General features: G+C 38.2%; 1 protein-coding gene across 1 annotated transcript in view; it reads left to right on the top strand.

Moving 5' to 3' along the window:
* Positions 1 to 24,914, top strand: part of mcf2lb (mcf.2 cell line derived transforming sequence-like b) — a gene marked incomplete at its 5' end in the record, with an annotated part of 35,262 nt that extends 10,348 nt beyond the window's left edge. Inside the window, 33 exons of the mRNA XM_079254123.1 lie at positions 1,327 to 1,410; positions 2,626 to 2,740; positions 8,761 to 8,851; positions 12,280 to 12,399; positions 12,492 to 12,608; positions 12,894 to 13,043; positions 13,167 to 13,291; positions 14,389 to 14,503; positions 14,623 to 14,742; positions 15,074 to 15,265; positions 15,361 to 15,552; positions 15,825 to 15,984; positions 16,681 to 16,736; positions 16,854 to 16,939; positions 17,101 to 17,167; positions 17,255 to 17,370; positions 17,500 to 17,569; positions 17,647 to 17,739; positions 17,840 to 17,932; positions 18,029 to 18,154; positions 19,815 to 20,036; positions 20,130 to 20,222; positions 20,316 to 20,394; positions 20,549 to 20,615; positions 21,064 to 21,164; positions 21,456 to 21,548; positions 21,845 to 21,904; positions 22,663 to 22,728; positions 22,867 to 22,944; positions 23,313 to 23,422; positions 23,617 to 23,729; positions 24,605 to 24,708; positions 24,802 to 24,914. Coding sequence (XP_079110249.1) covers positions 1,327 to 1,410; positions 2,626 to 2,740; positions 8,761 to 8,851; positions 12,280 to 12,399; positions 12,492 to 12,608; positions 12,894 to 13,043; positions 13,167 to 13,291; positions 14,389 to 14,503; positions 14,623 to 14,742; positions 15,074 to 15,265; positions 15,361 to 15,552; positions 15,825 to 15,984; positions 16,681 to 16,736; positions 16,854 to 16,939; positions 17,101 to 17,167; positions 17,255 to 17,370; positions 17,500 to 17,569; positions 17,647 to 17,739; positions 17,840 to 17,932; positions 18,029 to 18,154; positions 19,815 to 20,036; positions 20,130 to 20,222; positions 20,316 to 20,394; positions 20,549 to 20,615; positions 21,064 to 21,164; positions 21,456 to 21,548; positions 21,845 to 21,904; positions 22,663 to 22,728; positions 22,867 to 22,944; positions 23,313 to 23,422; positions 23,617 to 23,729; positions 24,605 to 24,708; positions 24,802 to 24,881 — 3,554 coding nt within the window. The 3' untranslated portion in view covers positions 24,882 to 24,914. The remainder of the gene's footprint in view (positions 1 to 1,326; positions 1,411 to 2,625; positions 2,741 to 8,760; positions 8,852 to 12,279; positions 12,400 to 12,491; positions 12,609 to 12,893; positions 13,044 to 13,166; positions 13,292 to 14,388; positions 14,504 to 14,622; positions 14,743 to 15,073; positions 15,266 to 15,360; positions 15,553 to 15,824; positions 15,985 to 16,680; positions 16,737 to 16,853; positions 16,940 to 17,100; positions 17,168 to 17,254; positions 17,371 to 17,499; positions 17,570 to 17,646; positions 17,740 to 17,839; positions 17,933 to 18,028; positions 18,155 to 19,814; positions 20,037 to 20,129; positions 20,223 to 20,315; positions 20,395 to 20,548; positions 20,616 to 21,063; positions 21,165 to 21,455; positions 21,549 to 21,844; positions 21,905 to 22,662; positions 22,729 to 22,866; positions 22,945 to 23,312; positions 23,423 to 23,616; positions 23,730 to 24,604; positions 24,709 to 24,801) is intronic.
* Between the last annotated feature and the right edge of the window lie 215 nt (positions 24,915 to 25,129).

Below are 25,129 nucleotides of genomic sequence, written 5' to 3'. Positions count from 1 at the left end.
TCTTTCTTTTTATTTGTGCTTTATTCTACCTGGGATGACTTTCTGAGATCTCTTCTTCCATGCAGCTATTTTCAAGTTCGTAGCAAGAACAGTGTCATGTAAAATAATGTAAAATGTTTTAACACATTTAATATGAAAATGGTAGCAGTGAATGGAGTTATAAATGCTGTATCAGTTCTGTCTTCAGTCAACATAAAATGGAAGAAGACTTTTTCAACATATTTTGTTATATGTTTGAGAGGGGATTGCTTCTAATATGATTAAATGTTAGGTCATTTATTACCAGGCAGCCTTGTAAACCTTTTAGAAATATTCTACTGGTGGATGTAAGACTGCATACAAGAATATTTCTTCTGAACCATGGGAAAGAAAATGAACATGAAATGTGTCTAAACTATCTTGATTTTGAATTTGTGTTTGACATCATTGTAATATTGTTTGCTGTTCCTGCTTTGTTTTGGGTTTTTTTTTTTGGTTTTTTGGTTTTTTTAGGTTTAGGTTTATTTCATTTTGTTTCAGTCATAGCCAATCAGTTTGTCCATACACACAAAAAAATCCACAACTAAAACAAAACAAGCAGAAGCTTAGCTTATATGCCTGCTTTGTTTTTTCTAATGATGTAGAGTTGCTTCTTCTGTATGAGCTGCTTTAGCATTACATTTTGATTGAAAAAAAAAAAGAAAAGAAAAAAGTTTGCGTGTACTTTGTGAAACTGATGGATTGAAAACGAATTGTAACACTACTTAAGCCAGAGGAGTGTTTTTCACTGTAAGTTGTAACTTGAGTTACAACGTACAGCTTAAACGGATAACCAAACGTGTGGACCCCGAAAACCGCTACCACATGTTCTAAATACCATCCGTTGTCTCTATTAATAAGGTGTAAAACTGTTACTGCAGAGATGAGAACTGATGATGATCTTCATCTCTCCATCAGTATCGTGCGTCATAGAAAAATTCCACAATGTGTGTAAATTTAAGTTCTACAGTGTACACGTACACTGCCGACTGCAGTATGCCGACTTAACCAATAATCATCGTGTCATTACTCCCACAAAATGTAAAATAAAGTATAATGTGGGGAAAAAAAGTTGATTTACATGTTTTTACCTTCAGGGTATGAGTAAAATGAAAAACCTGATTTTGATAAAAAGGTTAATCTCTTCACATTTTTTTTGTTATTTGGTTGACGCAATGCTATTTTGCAAGTATGCGAGTATTTCTAGGTAAATATCTGTTTTATTAAAGCAGATGTACACTTGAACAACTGTAAAACATCTTACGCTAAGAGGCTTGACTAATAGATGTGCCTTTCTTTTCCTTCCAGATGAGATCATGCAGCTGCACAGCAGTCCCCTCCGTGCTGCTGACATTATCCCTGACCTCAAAAAGCAGTTTGCCTTCCTTTCAGGTGACTATTTTAAATTTGATCCCAGTTTGAGCCTCAGTCTGTGTGTGCTTCCAGTGGTGTGTATTAATTATATCTTCAATCTTCCATTTGATATTTGCATACTTCATCTGTACTCTTTTCTGTGGACGGTTACCATTTGCCATTCAAATGTTATATCCTTTTCCTCTTCACTGCCTTTCTGATGTTACCTGTCAGCTTGCTCCAACAGTTAACCGAACTATGTTTCACTAGATTGCCTTTACACGTCCCCTTCTCTGATCAACATCAGGCTTCTCTGTGTGGTGACCCTGTGCCTGCAGCAGTGTCGGGAACCATTTTGCAGACAACGATCTGAGCAGACGATGAAACCATGACCGTGCACTTGCTGTTGCTATGGCAATGAGAGAAGAAAAGCCAGACAGATTGATATTCCAGGCACATGCGCTGACAGAGCAGCTGTTCCATGCAGAGAGAGAGATTGTGTGTTTGCTTGTGTAACTACTGTCTGTGTGTAAGAGGATACATTGTTGGCATCAACAGTTGCCATTGTGTGCAAACACAGCAGCATCTGTTTGTTTTGCTTTTTATGATCCACCTTGACTGGTACACTTGGACTACAACTCAACACATACTGTATTTCACAATCAGTCACATCACTGAAGTCATTAATATTCAGGTTTTTAAATTTATTGTGGGTTTTTTGCAAATTTCTCTTTTTTAAATCACGTTCAGGGAGGGGTCACATTATGACATTATGATGTGTAAATAAATTATGGCAAAAATCTCAGTGTGCCAAACAGCATTTAATAGTATTTAAATAAAAAAGCTTATTGGCCAGTTGGTCTAATCTAATTAAACCATTCCCACACAATCCTGAAAAAGACACATGAGCCAAAATTTCTTTCGTTTTTATTTGCTTCTTGGCTTATCATTTATTGTGGTGAATATTTGTTTGCATAGGCTCCTCTGATCTCACTATGACTCTCTCCTCATTGCCCCCATGTGGCAATGATGCAACAGTGTCCCCTCGCTTAACTTTCATTCCACCTGGAATCAAACAAAAAGCTTTTTTTTTTTTGACAGACTAATAATCAGATGCCTCACAATTAACTACTGAAAGAAATGATAAGTAGGGATGTTTTCAGTCTCTTTGCCTTATGGTATCTTTCATCATTCGAGATACTTAAAGCACTTCTGAATATGAAAGTATCACTGCTTTTCTTTCTCTTTATTTAGGAGGTAGAGGAGATAATGGCAGCCCAGTCATTGTGTTCCCAGAATTCCCTGCATTTGGGGAGATCACGGACAGAGAATTTCACAACGTGCTGACCTACCTGACAAGTGTGCCAAGGTAAAGTCCCATGTGGACTGATTCAAACAAACAAATGAATCTAAGACTCTTTTCACCCTAACATCTTGTGTAATATCTCGTTTATATCAATGTTGTTCTTGCTTTTTCATATTCCTGATATCATCATATGATTTACTTGGTTTTACTGCAATTTTGTGGGTCAACAGATAAACAACGAGAGCAACAGAGAGGAAGCCTAAAAAAGAAGGAAACATTTAAAGGAGACTAAATTCCTCTATGTAAATGAAGTCTACCAGTAGGTGGCAGTGTAAACTCAACCACAGCAGTACTTCCTATTTGTTGGGTGGTGCATTTTTATTTAGATATACGTGACATGGCAATATGATGCATTAAATCAGTTAGATGACAACGCTGTTTTATTATGGTCCAGCTCTTTTGTAGACAAGATTAGCCACATAAAACATAATTAGAGAAGCATTATGCTTTCCTTTTTACCTTCAAGTCTGACCACATCACCGTCCCCTTTCTCTTTTTATGTTGATTTGTAGGTTTTCATTTATAGTTTTACCGTTGAGATTTTATTGTATTGTTCTAACATTCCTTTTTGTTAGTTTCGTCCTTCCATCATCCTGACGAAATGTGTAAAAATAGAAACTGTCATGAGTCTGGCTGGTTCAAGCTGAATAATGCATACAGACAGACGAGCAGAGCTGGGCATGAAGAAAGTTGAAGTATTAACTCACAGACAGACTGGCTCACAGCGTTGTATTTGTATTAAGACGTGCGTTCATGTAGTTATCTTCATGTTAATTTCTTTTTATTTTGTTCTGTAGCTTTGATCCCTTTGTAAGATCTCAAATACAAAACCTACTTCTTAAATCAGACACAAAATAGATTTTTCTTTGGGCATCTAATGTAAAATGATCTACTCTCAGTAAGTTTGTTGTCCACTGTCATTTTTTCTACAGAAGGTTCATCCCACATACTGTATATAAAAGGAAAAAATGATAATAATTAAGATTCCTATGTTGAGGCTCAAACTGCTTTTCTAAATGCATGAACAAACTGAGGGAGCTCACGGTTGCCCCCAACAGGGCAGACAAAGTCCAGGAGCAGATGTTCTGCATCTGCATTATGACCTTTCACAGCTTTTGTATGTGTCTTTAGATCACCATTAACTGCTGAACTAATTCCTTTTGTTGTGTTTATCAAATGTGCATTAGCATTGTTGGCAGACTGTTCTCTGTGCTACGATTCCACGTGTAAAAGATTAAATTAATACTTCAGACTTTTAAAAAAAAAATTGTTTATTTTGAAAGGGACTAATCACATGGATTTAATAATGATTTATATTTTTCTTAGAAAAGCAAAACTGCTGAAACATCACATAGTGTCCCAGGGAGAAAAAAAAGTTTATGTCTCCAGAAATATGCACAAAAATGTCACTGTGCTATCAAGTGTCTCAGAAAAGCATAGTTTTGTGGTCAGAAAGTTACATAGTACATCTCGAACAGCATACAACCACAAGATATGTCAACAACCTTAACTTTTGTCTACACCTACTGCACCTCCTTTACCCAACTTAGAGTTGTTATAAAATAATAATAATAATAATAATAATAATAATAATAATAATAATAATAATAATAATAATAGGCAATGCAATAGAGTGATTTTGAAATCCAAATTGCTTAGGATGTAATTAAAGGTGAGTATTTAAGTGGCATATTATATGTTAAGAAATTCACTTTTTGGATTGAAACTATACTAGTGTGTGTATTTACTGAAAACAATGTGTTCACCAGACTTGACAACTGACATAGTTATGCAGTTTTTCAAGCATTGGTCTAGTATTAATGAAGTAACTTTTTTAAAAATGGGCTAACCCGCTCTTCATTCATTCATTATCCTAACTACTTAGTCCAATGAAGGGTCGTGGTGAAGCTGGAGCCTATCCCAGCAGTCTTCTGGGTGAAAGGCAGGGTACACCCTGGACAGCTCGCCAGTCCATCATAGGGCCTAACCCGTTTTTACTTTATTGTTTTTTTATATACATACACTACTCACAAAAAGTTAGGGATATTTGGCTTTCAGGTGAAATTTATGGAAAATGCAATATGTTCATGCAACAGTGATATAATATCATAAAAGTAAGACATTTAAGTAGAAGGATGCACTACTGATTTCCTCATCTCAAAAAATTCATTCAACACAAAAGGTAACAACAATGGTAGTTACACCACAACAAAAAATGTGAACGTCTCAATATCTCGTCATGTGCCCTTGAGCATCAATTACAGCTTGACAACGACGTCTCATGCTGTTCACAAGGCAACTTATTGCCTGCTGAGGCATGGCATCCCACTCTTCTTGAAGGGCAGCCCTCAGGTCATTGAGGTTCTGGGGTGCAGGGTTTCGAGCCTCTACACGACAGCTCAGCTGATCCCACAGGTTTTCAATGGGATTCAGGTCTGGAGAGAGTGCAGGCCATTCCATTTGAGGTACACCAGTCTCCAACAGCCGTTCCCTGATGATGCAGCCTCGATGAGCAGGAGCATTGTCGTCCATGAAGATGAAATTAGGCCTGTGCTGTTCATGTAGGGGCACAATCACTGGATTAATGATGTTATTCAGGTAGTATGGGCTTGTCACTGTACCATTCACAAAGTGTAGGGCAGTTCTGTACCAAGTGGACACCCCTGCCCACACTGTAACACCGCCACCACCTAAAGCTCGCCTGGTGACAACAGTGGCTGATGCATAGCGCTCTCCCTGACGTCTCCAACATCGTTGCCGGCCATCATTTCTGCTCAGTGTGAATCGACTTTCATCAGAGAACAGCACTGAGGCCCACTGGTTCCTGGTCCAGCGTAAATGCTCCCTGGCCCATGCAAGACGATGATGCCTGTGCCTGGTGGTGTGGTCAGGTACCCGTGCAGGTCGTCTAGCACGCAGACCACGCTGATGGAAACGGTTTCGAATGGTCTGACGTGACACTTGGGTGCCTCTCACCTCTCTTAAACGTGCCTGGAGTTGAGTGGCATTCATCATCTGGTTTCTCAGGGCAGTGCTCACAATGTAGCGGTCATCAGCACGGGATGTGGCCAAAGGACGTCCACTTCTAGGCCTTTCTGTGACTCTTCCAGTCTCTCCATATCTCTGTTGCAACCTGCTGATGACACTCTGTGACACTCCAAGCTCAGTGGCCACTTCTGTCTGAGAACGTCCTGTTTGAAGCATCGCAATGGCAAGGGACTGTTGTTCCATTGTTAGGTGTCGTCTTGGTCTCATGATGTCAAAATGTGAACAGCATGATGAGGACAGCTGTTTAAACAAAAGCTCTAATTGAACCAGGACATTTATTGGTCAATTCAAGGATCACACACCTGCCGTGATTTTTGCCGTTAAGCTCCTTGTTAGAGAACAGCAACTTGTGCAAAATTTATTGAAACATTTAACAGTTGGACATGTGCATTTAAAAGCTTAGAGAAGATCACATTAAGTTCACCTGTACAGGTTTGAATGCATTTTAGGCTTGTTGTGAAATTTCACCCAAAAGCTGAATATCCCTAACTTTTTGTGAATAGTGTGTATGTATATATATATATATATATATATATATATATATATATATATATATATATATATATACATATTGTACAGTATTCCAAATACTCATCTAACACTTTTAGGAAATGCAGATTTTGTCCTTTTAATCACTTTATCATAACTTTTTAATATTTCTTGGCTTTACAAGCGAATGCACACAAGGATTGTTTTGACTGTTTTTTGCTATCAAAAGACATTTAGATATTTGGTCTGAAATTGGGTGCATTTTATTGTGTGGATTTACACTCTTTTTTTTCCTGCTAGCACCATAAAAGAGATGAGGGTGCAGCAGATTGTGTGTTGCTTAGTCTGCATCTGCATTCATGCAGCAAATTTCTTTAATCACTACAGTGCTAACAGACATAGCTTTTTTACAGCTCAACACACAGCTCAAAGTGCTTCTTTTCACATTCTCTGAGAAATTCAATTATTATGATGACACTCAAGCATGTGCAGCTGCAACATAATCAATTTAAATTTTCATAAATATTTATATATATGATGTAGTTTGTTCTCTTCCTGTCAGCAGGGGTTCTCTCCAGGTGCTTCAGCCTCCTCCCACAGTCCAAAAACATGTGTGTTGGATTAAATGATAGCTCAGAAATTACCACTGGCTGAGAGTGAGCATGAATAGCCGTCTATCTCATTTATCACTACGTTGAACTGGTGGTCTGCATCAGGTTTGCCCTGCTTCTCACCTGATGGCAGCTAGAAAAGGCTCCATCTGACCCTGCTGTAGAGAGAATTCAACAACTATGTTTTACAGAGTGACAGTCAGTTTTAAATGTGATGTAATAGTGAATCAGAAAAATAACTTTAAAATCATATTGTTATATTTTACATAATTACTGAGTTACCCCAAAAAATGTGTTTCAAGGCTCAGTGCCTTTGTCAACATGAATATTTTATCCAATCCAATCCACTTTATTTATAAAACACATCTAAATAACAAAATGTCTCCAAAGTGCTGAACAGTCACATAACACAAAATAAGAATAAAATAAAATAAATAATAATGTCATTAAGATAATAAGAACAAGCTAAACTATTTAAAATAAATAAATACCAAATAAAATAATTAAAAAGAACAAATAAACAAGTAAAAGACACAGAGGACCACATATTTAAAAATGACAGAGTAAATATGGCAATTGAATACCAAGGTTAGTATACACCCATAGTCCAAATGAACATAAATAATGTTGTACAAAGAGCAGTTAGCAGTTATAGTTTGTGTCATTGTGTTATATGGCTCTGCAGAGGGCCAATTCTTCATGCTTTTCTTCTCAACCTCTGGCACTGCATGTTCAGCAACCCCCCTCCTCCCTCCTCTTGGCTGTTGTAAATGTCTTGAAGGTAAAGCTTTTGTTCACTGCACCCCTCCTCCTTATTCTCAGCAGCTGAAATGTAAAGCAGTGTGCGCTTTTAAAGCCCCTGAGTGTGAAAATAATTGATTTGAGACTTCAGAGTTAGAATAATACAGACACAGTGGAAAGATAAAATGAAAATAAAGCTGAAATAAAACAGAATAAGCGTTAAAGGAGGATTTCCACTAGAATTGCAAATGTAACAGTGATGGAGGGCATGGAGAGGCATTTCTAAACAACTGAAAGCTTACAGTGGGCTTGCTCCTCCCCCTATGTCTGTTACACCTCTCTGACAGGCTGCTAGAGCTGCCCATTTTTTAAAAAACATTTTTTGATTGGCTCACATCCCAGCAGCTCCTGGTCTCTCTTTGGATATTTTAAAGATGCGGGGTAGGGACTGAAGATGCTGGAATCTGTTGTGGTCTGACTCCTTTTGCTTTAAACACAGCAAGCTGTGATCTTGCTCTTGGACCGTTTTGATTTTTTTTTTTTTTTTTTTTTTTTATTCTGCTACTATTTCTGTGCAGTTTGATGACAAATGTGGAAAAACTATATAACCATTGGAGGATTTATATTTTTTCCATGTCAGATCAAGACAGTAGAGAGGAGTTTGTTTTCACCTGGGCTGTAGGTGCACCATGTGTACAGGTTAGTGTGGGAGAGTCTCCTGGTGACAAGCAGATGCAGTCGCCCTCTTCTGTTGTTTAACTGTAGGGTAGCTGGGGAAGTGGCGGGTCACAGGGAGAGAAGTGAGCGCTGAAGGCTGATGGCCAAGAAATCTGAAGGAACTTCACTGCATCTCACATTATGGACAGCACCAGCTGTCCAAGAAGATAAGAGGCAGAATAACAAAGCTGTGAAAAGGCATTTGGTTTCCCATCTGTGTCACCAAGGACTCCTTTTTTTGGGCTCCTTTGTTTACACGGACTCCCCAGGACTCTTTTCAGTCTTGGACTTATGTCAAAATCGATGAGATTTCTTTACTATTCACTGTGTTCTTACGTTCTTCACCCCTGAGCCTTAAAGGTGGGCACAATGACTATTTGTTCTGTGCTGAACATATTTCTTCATGTTGTGTTTCAGCTTGTTATCAACAGACGTGGGTTTCATCCTAGTCATTGATCGTAGGCAAGACCGATGGGCTGCCGTCAAGGGGACGCTACTTCGTATTGCAGTAAGTTTGACTTTCATTTTGTCTGAATTTTTTTCATTAAGGTTTGCTATAGAGGGAAAGAGGGAGAGAGAGATTTAGTCAGCTGTTTCAGTGAGGTCCAGGCGCTGATGGGCACTAACTTTTCATTCACAACAGATAAGAGGAAAAGGTTTGTTAGACCTCAGACATGAAGTGAGGCATTCCTATCTTTTCTCCTCTCTACATCCCAGTCAGGCCTGTGAGATATAAACTTGTATTGCTGCACCAGACTGCAGGGGTCATTCAGCAGCCACCTGCCTAAAAATGTAAAATTTTACAAACTGTTTGGAGTCTGTGGGTGCACCTGCACAAAAGGATCAGGTAAAGTAAACAGAGAACTATAGAAATGATTCATGATTTTGAAGAAAAATACAAAAATTACTTTTATTCACATCTCCACTTGGTGTCAGTCAAACAGAAGTACCTTGGACTGATCAGTCAGTTATGAAATGTTGCAATGTGTGCATTTACATTTCAATCCTGAAGCAGTTCCTGTTTATTTATTTATTTTTGTTATCCTTTGATTTTTTTTTTGTCTCTTTTTCATTAAATCTGATATCCTGTTTTTAATATTTCTTCAGAATGCACATATCATAAACATTTTCAAAATAAACTATTAAAGTGTTTAAAAGATTTTTTTTTAGTATGTTTTAAGTTTCTTTAGACCCAGAGAAATAAAGTTGACACATATAACTCAAATTAGATTTTTTTTTTTTTTTTAAATGGAACAATTTTGTAGTTAATTTGCTCATGTAAACACAGCTATTGTATATCACTTCTTTCACTAATCTCTCCAAGTACCCAGTGCCTGGCTGGAAGGAGATAAACCCTGAAATGCTTTCCCATCATTTTACACCTTGTCATGTGTTTCCATAGCAAAAAAAAATAAATATACTGTATGAAAAGAAAGGAGATTGTTTTTAGTCATATTCTCATTAAATAGCCAACATTCATCTGTTTCAGCTTGATAATGGCCTCTCTTTTGGAGATCAAGTAAACTAAACTGGTTTAGAAGATAATTCCCTTGCAAGGACAATGAAGGACTCCTGCATTGTTTCAGGAGACAGCCTGCTAACCTATTTGTAGTCTTTGTTCTATTTGCCACCTTTCTAAAGTGTAAGAAGCTTTTAAATGCTTCTGCAAGTTAAATGAAACATGATGTAGGCTGTTTGCAACATATTCACATTTTCTTCATATTTATGTTTATGTTTCTGTACCTTTTGCATAGTTTTGGTATTGCTCCATGGAGCAGGGAGGGGTGAGGGTGTCACCCTCTTACAGCATTTCTTTTTTCAGTAAAACTAAAACACATCAGCTCCATGCTTGAATAGAAACAAACTTTGCTACTGTTTCTTAATGTGCTTTGGCTTTTATTACGGAGACATTGTTGTTGCTCGTGTTGCAGATGTTCTGTAAAAGATTAAAATATTGGTGAAGGAGGGTTTTTATGTCAACTTGTGTCTTTGTTTTGTGTTTAGCAGATTCTCACAAATCAGCCATAAACTACAAAGGCAGATCCATGATAAATAAAAAACTAAGTTTAGTTACAAATTTACCAAAGAATTAAATGTCTTGGTGGTAGAATTAGAGCTTTTATTTATTTATTATTTATTTATTATTTTTTATTGCACCAACCTTCTCCAGACACACTGAAGACCTACTCAGTCATTTAAAATTAGATTAAGTTTTATTAATCCTTCCAAGCAGACTTTTACAGGTTGACAGGCATTAATAGGGGGCATTCAGTCAACCTTGCAATAATGTCCTGGTTGGAGTGATTCAGCCAGCCTACTAAATATACAATTAAAGCTTTTTGTAGTAGTCAGCCTCTTCAGTCAGTCAGTCCATATTATAATGTCTCAGTCTGTGTAAATCAGTTGTTTCTACTAGCTCTTTAGGTACTTTTATATGTCTAAATATGATTATTTAAATAGTTTTGGTTGTGGGCATCACTGTGGGTCATTCTGCTTTCAATGAAAGCTGCAGGTAGCAGTGCAAAGCTGAGTTGGAAAAGATAGAAAGCGTTTAGACGCTGGTTTTAATGAACTCTCCAGTCATAGTGTTCATCTGTCTGTCTGCCATTCACAAAGAACAAGTAGACCATGACTATGACAGCCAGATCCAAGCAGCATGGATGAATGGGTAGAAGCTGAATTATTGTAAGAGGGCAAGACTTGATGTATTCTATAGTTTTATTATAAATAGAATCTATTAAGTATATATATACGTATAGGCTTTATATACAATTATAAAGTACATGTAGAATGTAACGCAGCAAAATCTTCCCATCATAAAAGGTATCTCTTTATACATTAGTATATCGTTTCACCTTAAAAATCTGTTGTTAAAAAAAATATTTAAGATCTATTGGCTTGTTCAGATGTTAGTGCAGAATGTTGCCTGATTCATTAATCATGCATACACCGTCTCTAGCTCCTCTTTTGTTGTACGCCCACTACCATGATTAAAAACATCTGCATCTTCCACATATTGTAGCTTTCATCCATCCAGATGGGGAATGACTGTTTTCAGTACAGTTATCTTCTGTCTCCCAGCAGGTCAGCAAGGACAAGCACTGAGTTGATATATTAATGCCATTAACAGGGCCTTTCCCAGGGGCTCTATATTAACAATGTAAATACCACCAGTATTCCTCAACTCATTCGGGTTGGAGGACTAGTCAGGGAAACCATCCATTAAGATCATCAGCTAATTAAAGCTACATTAACAATAATACTGCTTCAGGAAGGGAGGCAAGAGTCTCCTCTCGACCATCATCCAATTGCATCCACAGCAGTCTGTCAGTGGGTGTCAGTTGAGACATGTTAATTGGCACTTTATTCATTTTTTTTAAGCCAAGCTGAGCATGTGGCAGAAACACACCTTCATAAATATGAAGATTTATGTCAATGTTTAGTGAAGATGTAGCTCAACAGTTTTGCTTTGTGAATTATTTTGGCTTAATGTAGCTTTTTATTCTGTAATACACCAAAATGGTCAAGGCCATTTTTTAATTTTACCAGGAGCAGAGTGAAAGACATATTCATCAGAGAAAAAAAGAAATGTAGATTAATGAATGCATCAAAAATTAGACATGACAGTGCCAGTTCAGTAGAGACAGATAGTGATTCATGTGCATGCACACATGAGGAGTCTTCCTGTCTTATTATTCATGCCAAAGCATTTCAGGGACATAGACTGATGTCACTCTTGGATTTTTGTACTCAATCTCCTTCCTGTGTTTGAGTGCAAATTTTCAAATAGGAGACAAAATGGAGGAATAATTTATAAGAAGCGTTGTCTGTCAGCTGAGAGAACTGGCTGTTTCTGCAGACTGCTGTATAATTTGGAGAGCGATGACGACCTTGCCAGCATTGCTACATAAGTGACAGTCTGTATTTAAATTTCAGGGCTCCTTCCCAGCAAACCTCCAGCTGGTTCTGGTTTTAAGGCCCACCACCCTCCTGCAACGCACACTCTCAGACATCCTCTTCAAGTTCAACAAGGATGAGTTCAAGATGAAGGTGCCGGTGCGTATAAGTCACTTGTATGCTTCACCTTGTACATAAATGATCAATATTTATTTATGATCAAATAACACGTGTAATGGGATGTTTCCCAGGTGATTATGCTGAGTTCTGTAACTGAACTGCACTCCTACATTGATCGAACCCAGCTGACACAGGAACTTGGAGGAACGCAGGAGTACTGCCATGAGAAGTGGATCTCGCATCGTACTGTATGAACATGCTGTTAAATACTGATCATAACTCTTTCTCCATGCAGCAAATTATTTGCATTTCAGAATTTTTTCTTTTACATAAAATCATCATAAACAAGACCAAAGAAAGATTAATGCAATTCAAAGAAGATGGAGTTCTAATACCCTTAATTCAGAAGTAATTTATATACAGCATGTTGAAAGTGTAAAATCTATCTGGAAAATAAAAGAATTGAGAAAAGTGTGATTTCTCATTTTGATGAGCGGGCATGTTGAAAATTTGTTTGGTGTTGATCTCTTTAGGCTATTGAGGGTTTTGCATTGATGGTGAAAAGAACAGCACAGACCCTGCAGTCATTGGGGACTGAACTGGCAGAAACTGAACTCCCAAATGAAATCCAGGCCACAACTATCCTGCTGAGCACACACACCAATAAGAGAGACAAAATGAAGGTAACCCATGAATATACACACATATTTTTCAGCTTTATTTCCACTATTTATAGTAAATATATAATTCATTTGGGATTTTTATGGATTTTAAATGTTGTCCCATATCTCTATAAATATCTATAGGAGGACATACTGGTGGCTCTGGGTCAGGGGAGCATGCTACTGGAGAGCATCAATGAGCCGGTGATGCGAGACCCTGACCACAACATGAACCAAGATGAACTCGAGAACCTCGCAACAGTGCAAAGGTTAGAGCCATAAAGGATGGAAAAACTGGTGTGTCAATGCTAAAGCTATCGTGTAAAATATAATTACTTAAGAAGAAATTTCTAACTTCTAATCTTACAGCTGACTGGTGTAATTTATCATTCTCAACTGCTGTCAAGGAAATTGATGTTGAATTTTAGGGAAATATAGGAGGTATATTTTTACAGGAGGATATAATCTGAGGAACAGAAGGAAAATAATAAAGAAATTGAGTAAGAGAGCAGTTAGCACCAGACTGGTTTTTACCGACTGGAGAGAGCTCAGATATTAAACAGGACCTAAGAAGGATGATGATTTAGCCTTCATTAGGGAACACCACAGTGTGAAGATCTGCCAGTAGCACCCTACAAGGAAGCTCCAGTGAAAATTTATCTCATTTTATCATGTGGTCAAATATATTTATCGGACCAAGTTATGCAAAATTACCATCGCGCTTGATTAAAAAGTGCCTAAAAGTAGCCAAGACCATAATCTTATTAGAGGTTGTCCCCTACTGGCCACTATATGAAGTGTGTTTAATGAACTCCTGCAACATTTTCCTTTTCACTCACACAGGGTCAATCTATGAGTATTTCATATTGGGAAATTGATATTTGCTTTAAACAGAATATTTAACGTGTTAATTTTTGACTTGTAACATTATAAAACAACAAAGGTGGACCAAAGTGGTGGATAAAAGAAAAGAAGTAACATAAAACATACAATAAAATTACTGCCTCTAAAAAACAGCTCAAACTAAATAAAAACATAATATAAGTACATTTTGAAAAATCAAAGAAATTATTGTCCAATGAAAATTAGTAATGAGCACAAACAGTAGTGATGTGAAGATGAAATGAGAATAAAACTAGACAATTGCTTTGGTCTTGTCTGTCTGTCTCTCCTGTCTATGCTGCAAATTCTAGTTGCCAAGGCAGCATGTGCTGTCAACAAGCATTAGACCTGCATAACATGTACACATGCAAGCAGGGAAGAACATAACATTTAAAATACCACCATCAGCATCCCCATGCAATTTCCAGCTTCATTCATTTCTCCGTCATCTGCTTTTTATATTCTCATTTGCCTGTATCGTCAGGCTGCTGTCTCAGCTGGATGAGACGGAAAGGGCTTTCGATGAGTTCTGGGTGAGGCATCAGACCAAACTGGACCAGTGTCTCCAACTGCGCCACTTTGAGCATAACTACAAAGAGGTGAGCTGGAGTCAGTTAACAGCACTGACATAACTTACGACCACAGTCTATGCTTACGACACTCCAGTCAACATGATCCCTTTTAAACTTTAAAACTGAATGTGATGTCTCTTCTGCAGGTTAGGGCTCTGCTGGATCAGGTGTCTGAGAAACTTGCAACCTTCTCTGAAGTTGGGATCAGCCCAGCCCATGCTGACCATATCTTCTCTGAACTCACCACCTATGAGGACAGAGTCTGTGTAAGTCACACCTGACCCCTATAATTAAGGCTTTGTCTACACATTGCATGGTAAATAATACTTTAATAAATGGTTTAGTTGAATTCTCAGCTTTGATTGTTGTTGGATAACTTTTCTATGTTTAATTAGTGGGTTAAATAGGAAAACTTTTGGTTTGTATTGAAATTGTGGTTTAATTTTTCAGCACTGTACTGTATCAGTCGTTTTGTGGTAAAATAAATTAAAAACAATGTTGAAAAAAAAACAAGACTTAGAGTTAACTCTTGTGTTTATAATTTGTTAAAAATGTATATCCTAGATAACTAAACTTTCTATTCACTTGGGTCCTCAGGAGATTCTGGACAGAGCGTTGGCCTTGTGTCGTGAGGGGGATGAATTTATTCAGAGCTCTCACTATGCCGAAGACTCCATTCAGCCTAAATGCAGCGAACTGAGAGAAATCAGTGAGAATGTGAGCAGCAATCTGAGATCCAAAAAGGACCACCTGCTCAAAGCCAAGGAGCTGCACCACCGACTGGAGAGGGTGATAACTCAACGCGCACAAATGCCTCCATCGTAACTGTCTTGTCTTGTTGGTCATACATTTAAACTATCCTCTTCTGCTGCTCTATTCCTCAGGCATCCAGATGGGTCGATGATGGCATTTATCTGCTGGCATCTCAGCCAGTAGACAAGTGTCAGTCTCATGAAGGAGCAGAGTTGGCTCTGCAGGAGCTGGAGCGTTACCTGGACAATGCAGGCCAGAACCAACTGACTGACCTCAGCAGCATCTGGAAGGAGTATGAGTCTGTGCTGAACCAGCAGCTCAGGGTAAGTAAACCAGCATATGAGAAGAACACGTGTTGCATTTAAACTTCACTCTACTGCTCTCAAATGGATTGTAATAACTTGATGCAGTTATGGTAAACAGAAATGTGCAGCTGCCATATGACTAGATTGTTGTCATGTGTCTGACATCAAAATGGCGTTATGTCTCATATTAAAGTGTTACTGCTGTATTGAGGATAACGACACTAAACATGAAATGGTTAAACAAGCTTGAGTTATTGAAAACACTCTACTGATGGCTTCTTGTCTGGTAGGACCAAGTGGAGAAGGTTTACCAGAAGCAGGTCTCCATGCAGGAGATGTTTGACAAGAGGAGGGTCAGTCTCAAGAAGCTAGCAGCCAAACAAACCAGGCCTGTGCAGCCAGTAGCCCCAAGACCTGAAGCCTTCATCAAATCGCCTCTCAGCTCACCAGGTGAGTCCTCTCTTAGGCACTTTTGAGATGCATGTGCTCATAATTCTTTGGTATTAAATACTGTTTAAACTGCATGTATTACCAGTATAATTTCCCAACTTTTTATGCAGAATTCACATGATGATTGAATCACATTTCCATTTTAGGAAAGATAGAAAGTTTAAGAAAATAATCCTAATATATGCTTGAAGAAAGTTTTCTTGGGTGCACTCTTTCTAAACCTTTATGTTCTGAATATACATTTATTATAATTGCTGACATCTGTTTTTTATTTGTGAAAGTTGAGCAGTTTTAGAATTATTAGTCAATATAACAAAATCCTTCTCACACATTCTGAGATTTGGTTTTAGTTGTAAAACTATTGTAAAGTTTTAGTAGAAAGCATTTTATAGGTCAGGCTATTAAATATTATATTAAAATGTTTACCTGTATAAAAAATAACATTCCAGATTCACCATATTGCATGTAAATTCATGATAGCAATGGGAATATTTTGTTAATTTTAGTTAAATAAAACGATGCATTATCCATTATTAAAAAAAAAAAAAAAAAAACATTGATTAATTTGTGATTTTGTTAAAAAATTGTTTATTAGGTCAGATAACATGAAAAGCTGAGTGTCAGCTAAAACGTGCATAGGTGATCATGTTTAACCGTAAGGAAATAGATTTTAGTAACTATCTTTGTCTTTCATAGCACACAGATCAAAACAGGAGAAAAATTGCTCTGACTCCAACAACAGCTGTGAAAAAGTAAGTTTCCTATTTTTGTTTATGTCTGCATGCTGTCACACACCTTTTTTTCTTAAATTTAAAAATGTCTATGACTCATAAAAGCGATCACACTTCTTTTCCTTTTTCCACCTGCAGGACAACGGGCAACTGCAGAACGGAGATGGTAACAGCAGACATGCATCTCTGTCTGAGGAGGAGGAGAACCTGGCAGTGCTCAGGCGGTGAGGGATCAGCAGCAACTCTTTCATCTGTAATCAAATTACACAGCAGATGGACTGTGTGAAAACGGTTATCTCGTTATCTCCAGCGTTGCGTTTATACCTTTACTGAGTACACTGAATCCCCCGTTTGATCTCTCTGTTTTTATCTGTTCTTTCTGCAGACATGTCATGAATGAGCTGCTGGAAACTGAAAGAGCCTACGTGGAGGAGCTGCTCTGTGTGCTGCAGGTGTTTATTCCTTCCCCAGAAGGTTTTCTAGGCTCCGCTTTTTACCTGTGCCAGGGATGTCTTGCTATATTTGTGTTGTCATTGCAGGGATATGCCTCTGAGATGGATAATCCAGCGATGTTACACCTCATCCCAGCACCTTTGCAGAACAAAAAAGAGGTTCTGTTTGGGAACATGCCAGAAATTTACCACTTTCACAAAAGGTGACTGAGCGCCATCTGGCTGTCATTGATTAAATTTGCACCATAACATGACATTTGAATGTACAGCTCAATTATTCTGGTTTTATCTCAACTCTGAACCATAAAATTATTTCTTTTTGTTTCCTTCAGAACATTTTTGAGGGAGTTGGAACAGTACACCGACTGCCCAGAGCTGGTTGGAAGGTGCTTTATAGAGCGGGTGAGTCATAAAGCGGATGGCAAAGACTGAAACAAGCAGCTTTCTTAGGTACTAATTATTTTTCCTGCCCTCGTCAGATGACAGACCTGCAGATCTATGAGAAGTACTGTCACAACAAACCTCGCTCCGAAAGCCTTTGGAGGCAGTGTTCAGACTGCGCCTTCTTCCAGGTGAACTCACCTGCTTCCAAATGAACAAATAGTTAGCACATTGTTTCAACTTCAAGTTTTATTTCATTCTCTTTAATGTTTTAACATCCAATTTTATCAGGAGTGTCAGAAAAAGCTGGAACATAAGCTGGGCTTAGACTCTTATCTGCTGAAGCCAGTCCAAAGGATTACCAAATATCAGCTGCTCCTGAAGGTATAAATGAAACTGTTGGCTGTACATCAACTGAACTCTTTCTACTGGGATCTATGTGTTGTTACTATTGAGTTGCTTGTTTGTTTCTGCCTGCAGGAAATGCTGAAGTACAGTAAAAGTTGTGATGGAGCTGAAGATCTGCAGGAAGCGTTGACCTCCATCTTGGGCATTCTCAAGGCTGTCAATGACTCCATGCACCTCATTGCAATTACAGGATATGAGGTAAGTTTGAAAACAGGCCCAGGCTTACCAATCTAAGTACAGAGTAAATGTAGCATTTTAAAGCAACTCAAGGGATATATTTTTACTTTATTATTTTGGATTAATGGTACTATGTTTGTCATAAAGAGTGGCAACATATGGTACAGTTCTTTGGGCTGTTTACATCATAAACAAGATTGAAAGCATGTGTATATTCAAATTAATGTTTGTATAAATGTCCATCTATCTGGTGACATCACTTTCTTGAAATGTTTATTGTAATAATATGCTTACTGTGCAAATGCAAGATTTAGGCCAACATGATCCAAAGAGGTGTTAATGAAGGTGCTAAAATCCCAGAAATATGTGAAAAATGTGTAAAAATGTGTTTATGCATCATTTTCATAGTTTGTAGAAAATGAGGGATCATTTAAAAAAAATAGTGTAATGCATAAACTTCTAACTTACTGTTGCACAACAATCATGCTGTAAGGTGCAAATAAGGCACACCCAAATTGTAAAAACTAACAGATTTGAAGAAAAGTCAACACAACTCTGTTTGTATGGTGCCACAACAATGTAATCTCAGGGCACTTTACAGACACATCAGTTCAAGCCAGTTCATAATAAACAGCCTAGATAAGGGAAACCAACAGATTGCATCGATTGGAAGGGATGTGTGTTCCCTCATGTTTCTGCTTCAGACTGGAAGATAGATGATAAAACACAGCACGGCAATCACTTTAATTCTCCCAAGAAAGCCACTAAGACAAAGCATTAAAATGATATTCTCATATTTTCGTGTTGTGGTTGTGTTAAATGACACATATAAAACCCATACCTACACCTAAATGTATAACATGGTCAGCTTTTGTGTGAATAGAGCAGAAATAGTCTTCCATGTTTTCCTGGAGTCTCTGGACACTCAGGAAAGTGCAGATGGGTTATGGCGATTTTCACCAGACTTCATTTGCTTAATCTATCCCTGGACCTCAGACATCAGTGGAAATACAGACCCAGGGCTGAAAAATCTTAGGCCATTAATTTCTTAAAGCTGTTTGTTTAAATATATTTTTGATTTATTCTTGTTAGTGTGCAAATGCAACATCTATATCCAGTTAAACCTTACTGTTTCTGTTGTTAACATTACATTAGAACAGATTCATAGTCCTGTCTTTTGAATCTAGAAAAGTGCTTGGGGAGTGCAGACCTCCACCAAGCAGCTCATTTCCACCCATTCCACTCAAAGCTTTTTAAAAATTTCTGTCCACAATTCTTCCATATTTCCCCCAAAATGTAATGGAATGGAAAGTTAGACCAGGAGCCATTCTCTGAAAAAAATTACATAAATCTGCCCTGTGGTTTTTGCATGAAGTTGCTAACAGACAGGCCGATAAACAGGAGCAAACACATAACCTGAAGGAGGTAATAATAAGGAAGATGTCCTTCAAAGGGAAGTAATTGTCTATATTTGCCTGCAACTAACAAGTACATGCAGAAGCACATTATTGACATACTGTCTTTAGTATTCAGGCAGTCTAAATGATACTGGTGTTTAAAGTAAAACAAAAAAAGTTAAATGTAAAGTTATGGTTTCCATGGACCATTTTAGATGTGCTTGCTTTGTTGTTAATCATTCCTTCATGCAGGAACTTTTCTCTTCCACGCTTTTCTTTCTCAGGGCAATCTCAGTGAGCTGGGTAAGCTGCTGATGCAAGGGTCCTTCAGCGTGTGGACGGAGCACAAAAAAGGACACGCCAAGGTTAAGGATCTGGCTCGTTTCAAGCCCATGCAGAGACATCTCTTCCTCCATGAGAAAGCCCTGCTGTTCTGCAAGAAGAGGGAGGAGAATGGGGAGGGCTATGAGAAAGCCCCCTCATACAGCTTCAAACAGTCTCTCAGCGTGAGTCACTCTTTGCACATTAGTAATGTTGAATTTGTCTCACATCTGTTTTTATTGATCATATAATAATCATCTGCTTAATTTTTTGGACAGATGAATGCAGTGGGTATTACTGAGAACGCGAAAGGAGACAACAAAAAGTTTGAAATCTGGTCCAACTCCAGAGAGGAGGTCTATATTGTTCAGGTAAATGATTGCAAAGAAATAAGTTTCCACAGTAATGAACATTTTACAGTTGAAATGAAGGGACTTGAACATTTTTTTGCATTTTTGATGCAGGCACCGACAGCTGAAGTAAAAACCACCTGGGTCAATGAGATCAGGAAGGTTCTCACAACGCAGCTGGAGGCCTGCAGAGGTACGGAGAAAATAAAAATCCTTTATAAATTCAGTATTGAAATTTAAATTTCATATTAAATCAGAAATAGACAAAAACCTTTTTTGAAATTCTGATGAGAGTGCTGTTGCTGCACATGTTCTGGCATGGTTGCTTTGATGTGGATGTGTTTCAGAAGCCAGCCAGCAGAGAGCACCAGATCAGGTTTTCCAGTTTCCACCCAGTGGGACAGTAAATCTCAGGTACGTCTGGATCCCAATCTCATTTATTCTCCAGCTGTTTTTTTTTTGGGCAGTGTGGTAAGTGATTTTCTCTGCCCGTTTTTCTAGGCCACCAGCTTATTACACAACAAAACTGTGCACAATAAACTTAGCATCTAACCTGCTCTGGAAAAGAGGGGTAAACTCAAAACTCCAGTTAATGCTGATACAATGATGAAGTTCTCTCAATCTTTGTATAGGAAAAAAAAAAAAAACACAACAAAAAAAGATTAATTTAGTTATTTTTGGTCAGTTATTTTTGGTCATTTTTTGACAGTGTAAAATGGCGACTTCTACAGCACAACTTTCCTTTCCTGAGTCAGGGTTTGTGTCACCCGGGAGGACATGCACATTGCGAAGCAGCCAGTAGAAAAACTCTGGATCTGAAAGGTTGATGAAGCTTTACATGCTCCTCTCTGTCCTCCCACAGCCCCTTTAAGTCCAGTCAGAAGAGCTTTAAGAAGGGGGAGGAGAAGAAAGCTGAGTCCTGTAGCCTTGATGTCTCATCTTCACCAAAGCTCACAGGAAAAGGTGAGAACGAACACCATGGGAGCTAGACCTGTCTGTAACTTTCTTTTTCTTTTTTTTTTTTTTTAAATATTATTAAATCAGTCTGTTCCTTTTGGAGTGTATGTGTTGTGCAAACACCTTATACCTCTTGGATTCCCCTCTTCTTATGGTTAGATAATATTTTAACCTTATGCGTTGAAAAGACTCCAACCCACTTTGAATATTGTCTCCCTTGCTTAACTTACCGTCTTCCTTCCTTCCATCCATCTTTCTGTCTGTCTGTCCCATATTCCTGCTTTTCCTTGGGGTCAGATGAGGTTGTGACAAGCCCGACCTCAGACAGAGCTGCTGTGGCTAAAAAACGATTTACTTTACAGGGATTCAGTAACCTCAAAGCTCAGAAAGGTAACTGCAGGCCATTGTCATTTTCTTTACAAACATGTCATATTACTGTAAAATAAGAAAACATGACAGTTTAGAGGAGGTCACGTTTATTTTTTGTTTTTGTTTTTTAGCCATTAAGTAATGTATTTTCAGAAGTAAATGAAATGAGTCAAGTTTTTGTCTTAGCCATCCTCTTGATGAAATTCTGTCAAGAAATAACCGTAACCATGACGCTGTGAAGACTAAATAAACCAGATAGAACCTTTTTCTCAGTATATGATGGAAAATGTATTTTAAAGACATACTTCTGTCCACAGAACCCACGACTACTGATGACAAAAGTTTTACATTACCCATTATAATCTTCCCATCACCAGGTATCACACAGCTCTAGACTCCATATTTAGTCTTGTGTTATGCTCCCTTTTTCTTTTTTTTTTCTTTACAAAAAACAGTCCTGTCCAACCCTGACTCCCATAGTTTGGCCCTGCCCTTCAAGTTTTTAGGAATATACTGCCCCTTTCATTTTGGAAATCAGGTGTTAGTGTCTGTTCTCTCTAACCAAAGCACTGGGAAGCTTTTGGATGGCTAGTTGCCCTTTTGTAGAAAAAAAAAAAAAATGGAATTGCTGATCAAATATTTCTTTAAGGTGGCTCTTCCATTTGAAAAGTGCTGCAACACAGAGCTGCTTTTTGCAGAAACTCTCCTGGTTTCCTGGTCTCCTGGTTGGCTGCCTGTCCTGACCCGGGTTCTGCGGGACGTTTCCTTCCTGTTAAAAGGGAGTTTTTTCCTTCCCACTGTCGCCAGTGTGCTTGCTCAGGATGGGAGATTGAGTTGGACTCAACTCAATCTGTTGGTTTCCTTATATAGGCTATTATGAATTGGCCTTCATTATGTTTTCCCCTCTGTCTGTAAAGCGTCTTGAGATGGCATTGCCGTGATTTGACGCTATATAAATAAAGTTGAATTGAATTGAATTGGTTAGAATTAGTGTTCAACTTCTGTTGTCTTTCCTCCATCCACAGTTTAGTCTGAGTTGAATTTGCTGTTTACTTCCCGTTTGACTATGTGTGTTGCGGTTGTCTTTCAAGCCTTAACAACAACACTTGTCTCTACTTTTCTGGTTTGATGGCAGGATCTCCCACCAGCCCAGATCAGAAGACAAAACGGCAGAGTGATCCCACTCCGTTTGGCTTTAAAGGTAGTCTGTTTATCCACTCTTTTTGTCTGATTGGCCATAAACATGTGATTCTTGATTACACCCATGCTCTAAAAAAAATAACAAAGCTGGCTGTAGCTGCTGTTGGGTGAGTTACCAGCTGTGCCTCATGTCCCTCAGATGCAGGTCCTCCTCCCCTCCACCTGACCAGAGCCAGGTGGTTCAGCACCTCTAGTCTCTTACAGAATAAATGGAGAGGTATACTAAAAATGGCTCTATAATGCCTACCATGCCGGCCCACTGTTTCACTACCGAGCAAACCTTTCACTGGGAGACTCTTTTCCTTTCCAGTTGAATTAGCCACTCACCTAAAAGAATACTTGCCTGCCTCTTTGTTTTATAACTTTGTAAGAAATGTAGAGATGCATGCAAGTCTTCACTATCTTCACATTTTGTGGTCATTGTTTTGGAACTGATTAAGTTGTCAGGATTCCTGGGTTTAGTAGCACTCTTAAAAGTAGTTTGTCCTCTGTCTCCCCCTTACACCTGTCGATCTCTCACTGCCGTTCACACTAAAGCCTGTCAGCCGCTGTAAAGTTAACACCTGCCGTTGTCTCTGTTGTCAGGCTGGAATAAGGCCTCCCTGTCGCTGGATGCCTCTGAGGAACATGAAGGTTATTCCAGTGCTGAGGATCCTCTTAACTCTGACCCAGAGGATGAAAACATCAAGAAGCTGGTGAGTTTTGTTGCAATCACATTATTCGGGCTATAGCGTGGATTATTTTGCTTTGTTGTTTTTATGTCTTGCAGAACACAACAAATTGGCTGTTTGCATTACAGTATTGACCAGCTTTTAATCAGCTTAGTTGTAGTAAATCCTGAGCTTTAAGGGTGGCTATTTCTTTTCATATGCTTATGCATTGTCTGCAGTGTGCTGGGAAATACACTGTGACGGCTGACTACGAAAAAGAAGGCGAGCAAGAATTCTCAGTGAAGAGTGGAGACATGGTTCAGCTGGTGAAGGAGGAAGGTGATGGACAGTGGTGAGAATACAACCTTTCTGTTCTCTGAGAGGCAGAAAATCCCTCATTACAGCAGCATCATGACCTGAGTTCTGTGGTAAACCTCTTCAGGTTTTTGCTCTTTCTTTTCAAATTTGAAAGGTGAAAATAATTAAAAGGTGTTTTCTCACTTTTTGCAATACTACACAATCTGAAGAATTTATTTAGCAAGTAGAACTTGCAAACAGTGGATGAAATAATCAGTCCTCATTCTGCTGGCGTATTTATCACCTGTAAAGTAAAAAAAAAAAAAACATTTGAGTTATTTTCTTATAAGTTGGTTATGCCTTTAATGAAATCATCTCCATGGTTTTACCTGTTAATTGCCTGCAGCAGTTTTTTGTTTTTTTTTCTTATCAGCATCTGAACCAGGAGAAAGGTAGAAAAACTGTTTAATAGCTTTCAGGTATAGATTAAGTTTTTGCTTTCAAGCTTCTTTAATACACCATTGCTTTAATACCGCAGCATGTATTTTTTATAAATGAAAAAACATGTTCTCGTAAAATAAACTATAACTGTGGAGCGTTTTGTGCAGTGTATCAGTATTTCATCTGACATCTTTAGTGGTGCAGAGATCATGTCCATGTTAAGAAACATAACCTGTATAAACTCTTGTAAGTAGAATTTGTATTTGATAGGATTCAACTCACCTAAGTGTCAGTGTTTGGGCTTACAACTTTCATTAAATGACTAAAAGCTGTTTTATATCCAGATTATTATTTTACTAATACATTTTTTTTGTACTTATTTTTAATATAAATGGTAATACAGAATGAAAGAGATGCTCTTACATATGAGGGCATTCAGTTCAGTGTATTTTCTGTAACTATTGTTGCTAATGCTGGGCTTCCCTCTAGGTTTGTGCGTAATTTAAACACATCGAAGGAGGGCTGGGTTGCTGCTGCTAATCTTGTCACCCTTATTGGAAAGTCCAAGTCTTGCCAGTCTCTGACCAGCTCAGGTATTCAAAGAAACAGTCCAAAATAAAGCAATTCAACACACATCTGCTACAACTGAGAGTAATTTTCTGTCTGTGTGTGTGGGTTTCCAATAGAAGGCAGTGGCTCCGGTAACCTCAGCACATCATCCAGCTGCAGTGAAGCCTACACAAACTTTTCAGACATCAAACCCTGAGCTCTTCAGTACTTCCTCTGTCGTGGAACAGCCCTCCAGAATGCTAGCATCATGTTGCTGTATCTGTGCTGTGTTGCCAACATCAGTACTCTTATGAATTTTGCAGAGAAAGCTATATTTTTCCATTTTTATCACACACAAGCACTACATGTTAGGACTGTGGCACGTCATTTGTAGATAACTGTTGTTATCTGATATTGAACAGCTTTACACAACAAGTTAACATCACAGTTTAGAAATGTGGCTTT

The sequence above is a fragment of the Telmatherina bonti genome (assembly GCF_933228915.1).
Source record: "Telmatherina bonti genome assembly, chromosome: 15".
In the NCBI taxonomy this organism is placed as follows: Eukaryota; Metazoa; Chordata; class Actinopteri; order Atheriniformes; family Telmatherinidae; genus Telmatherina; species Telmatherina bonti.
This window is presented reverse-complemented; position numbering and strand designations above follow the sequence as displayed.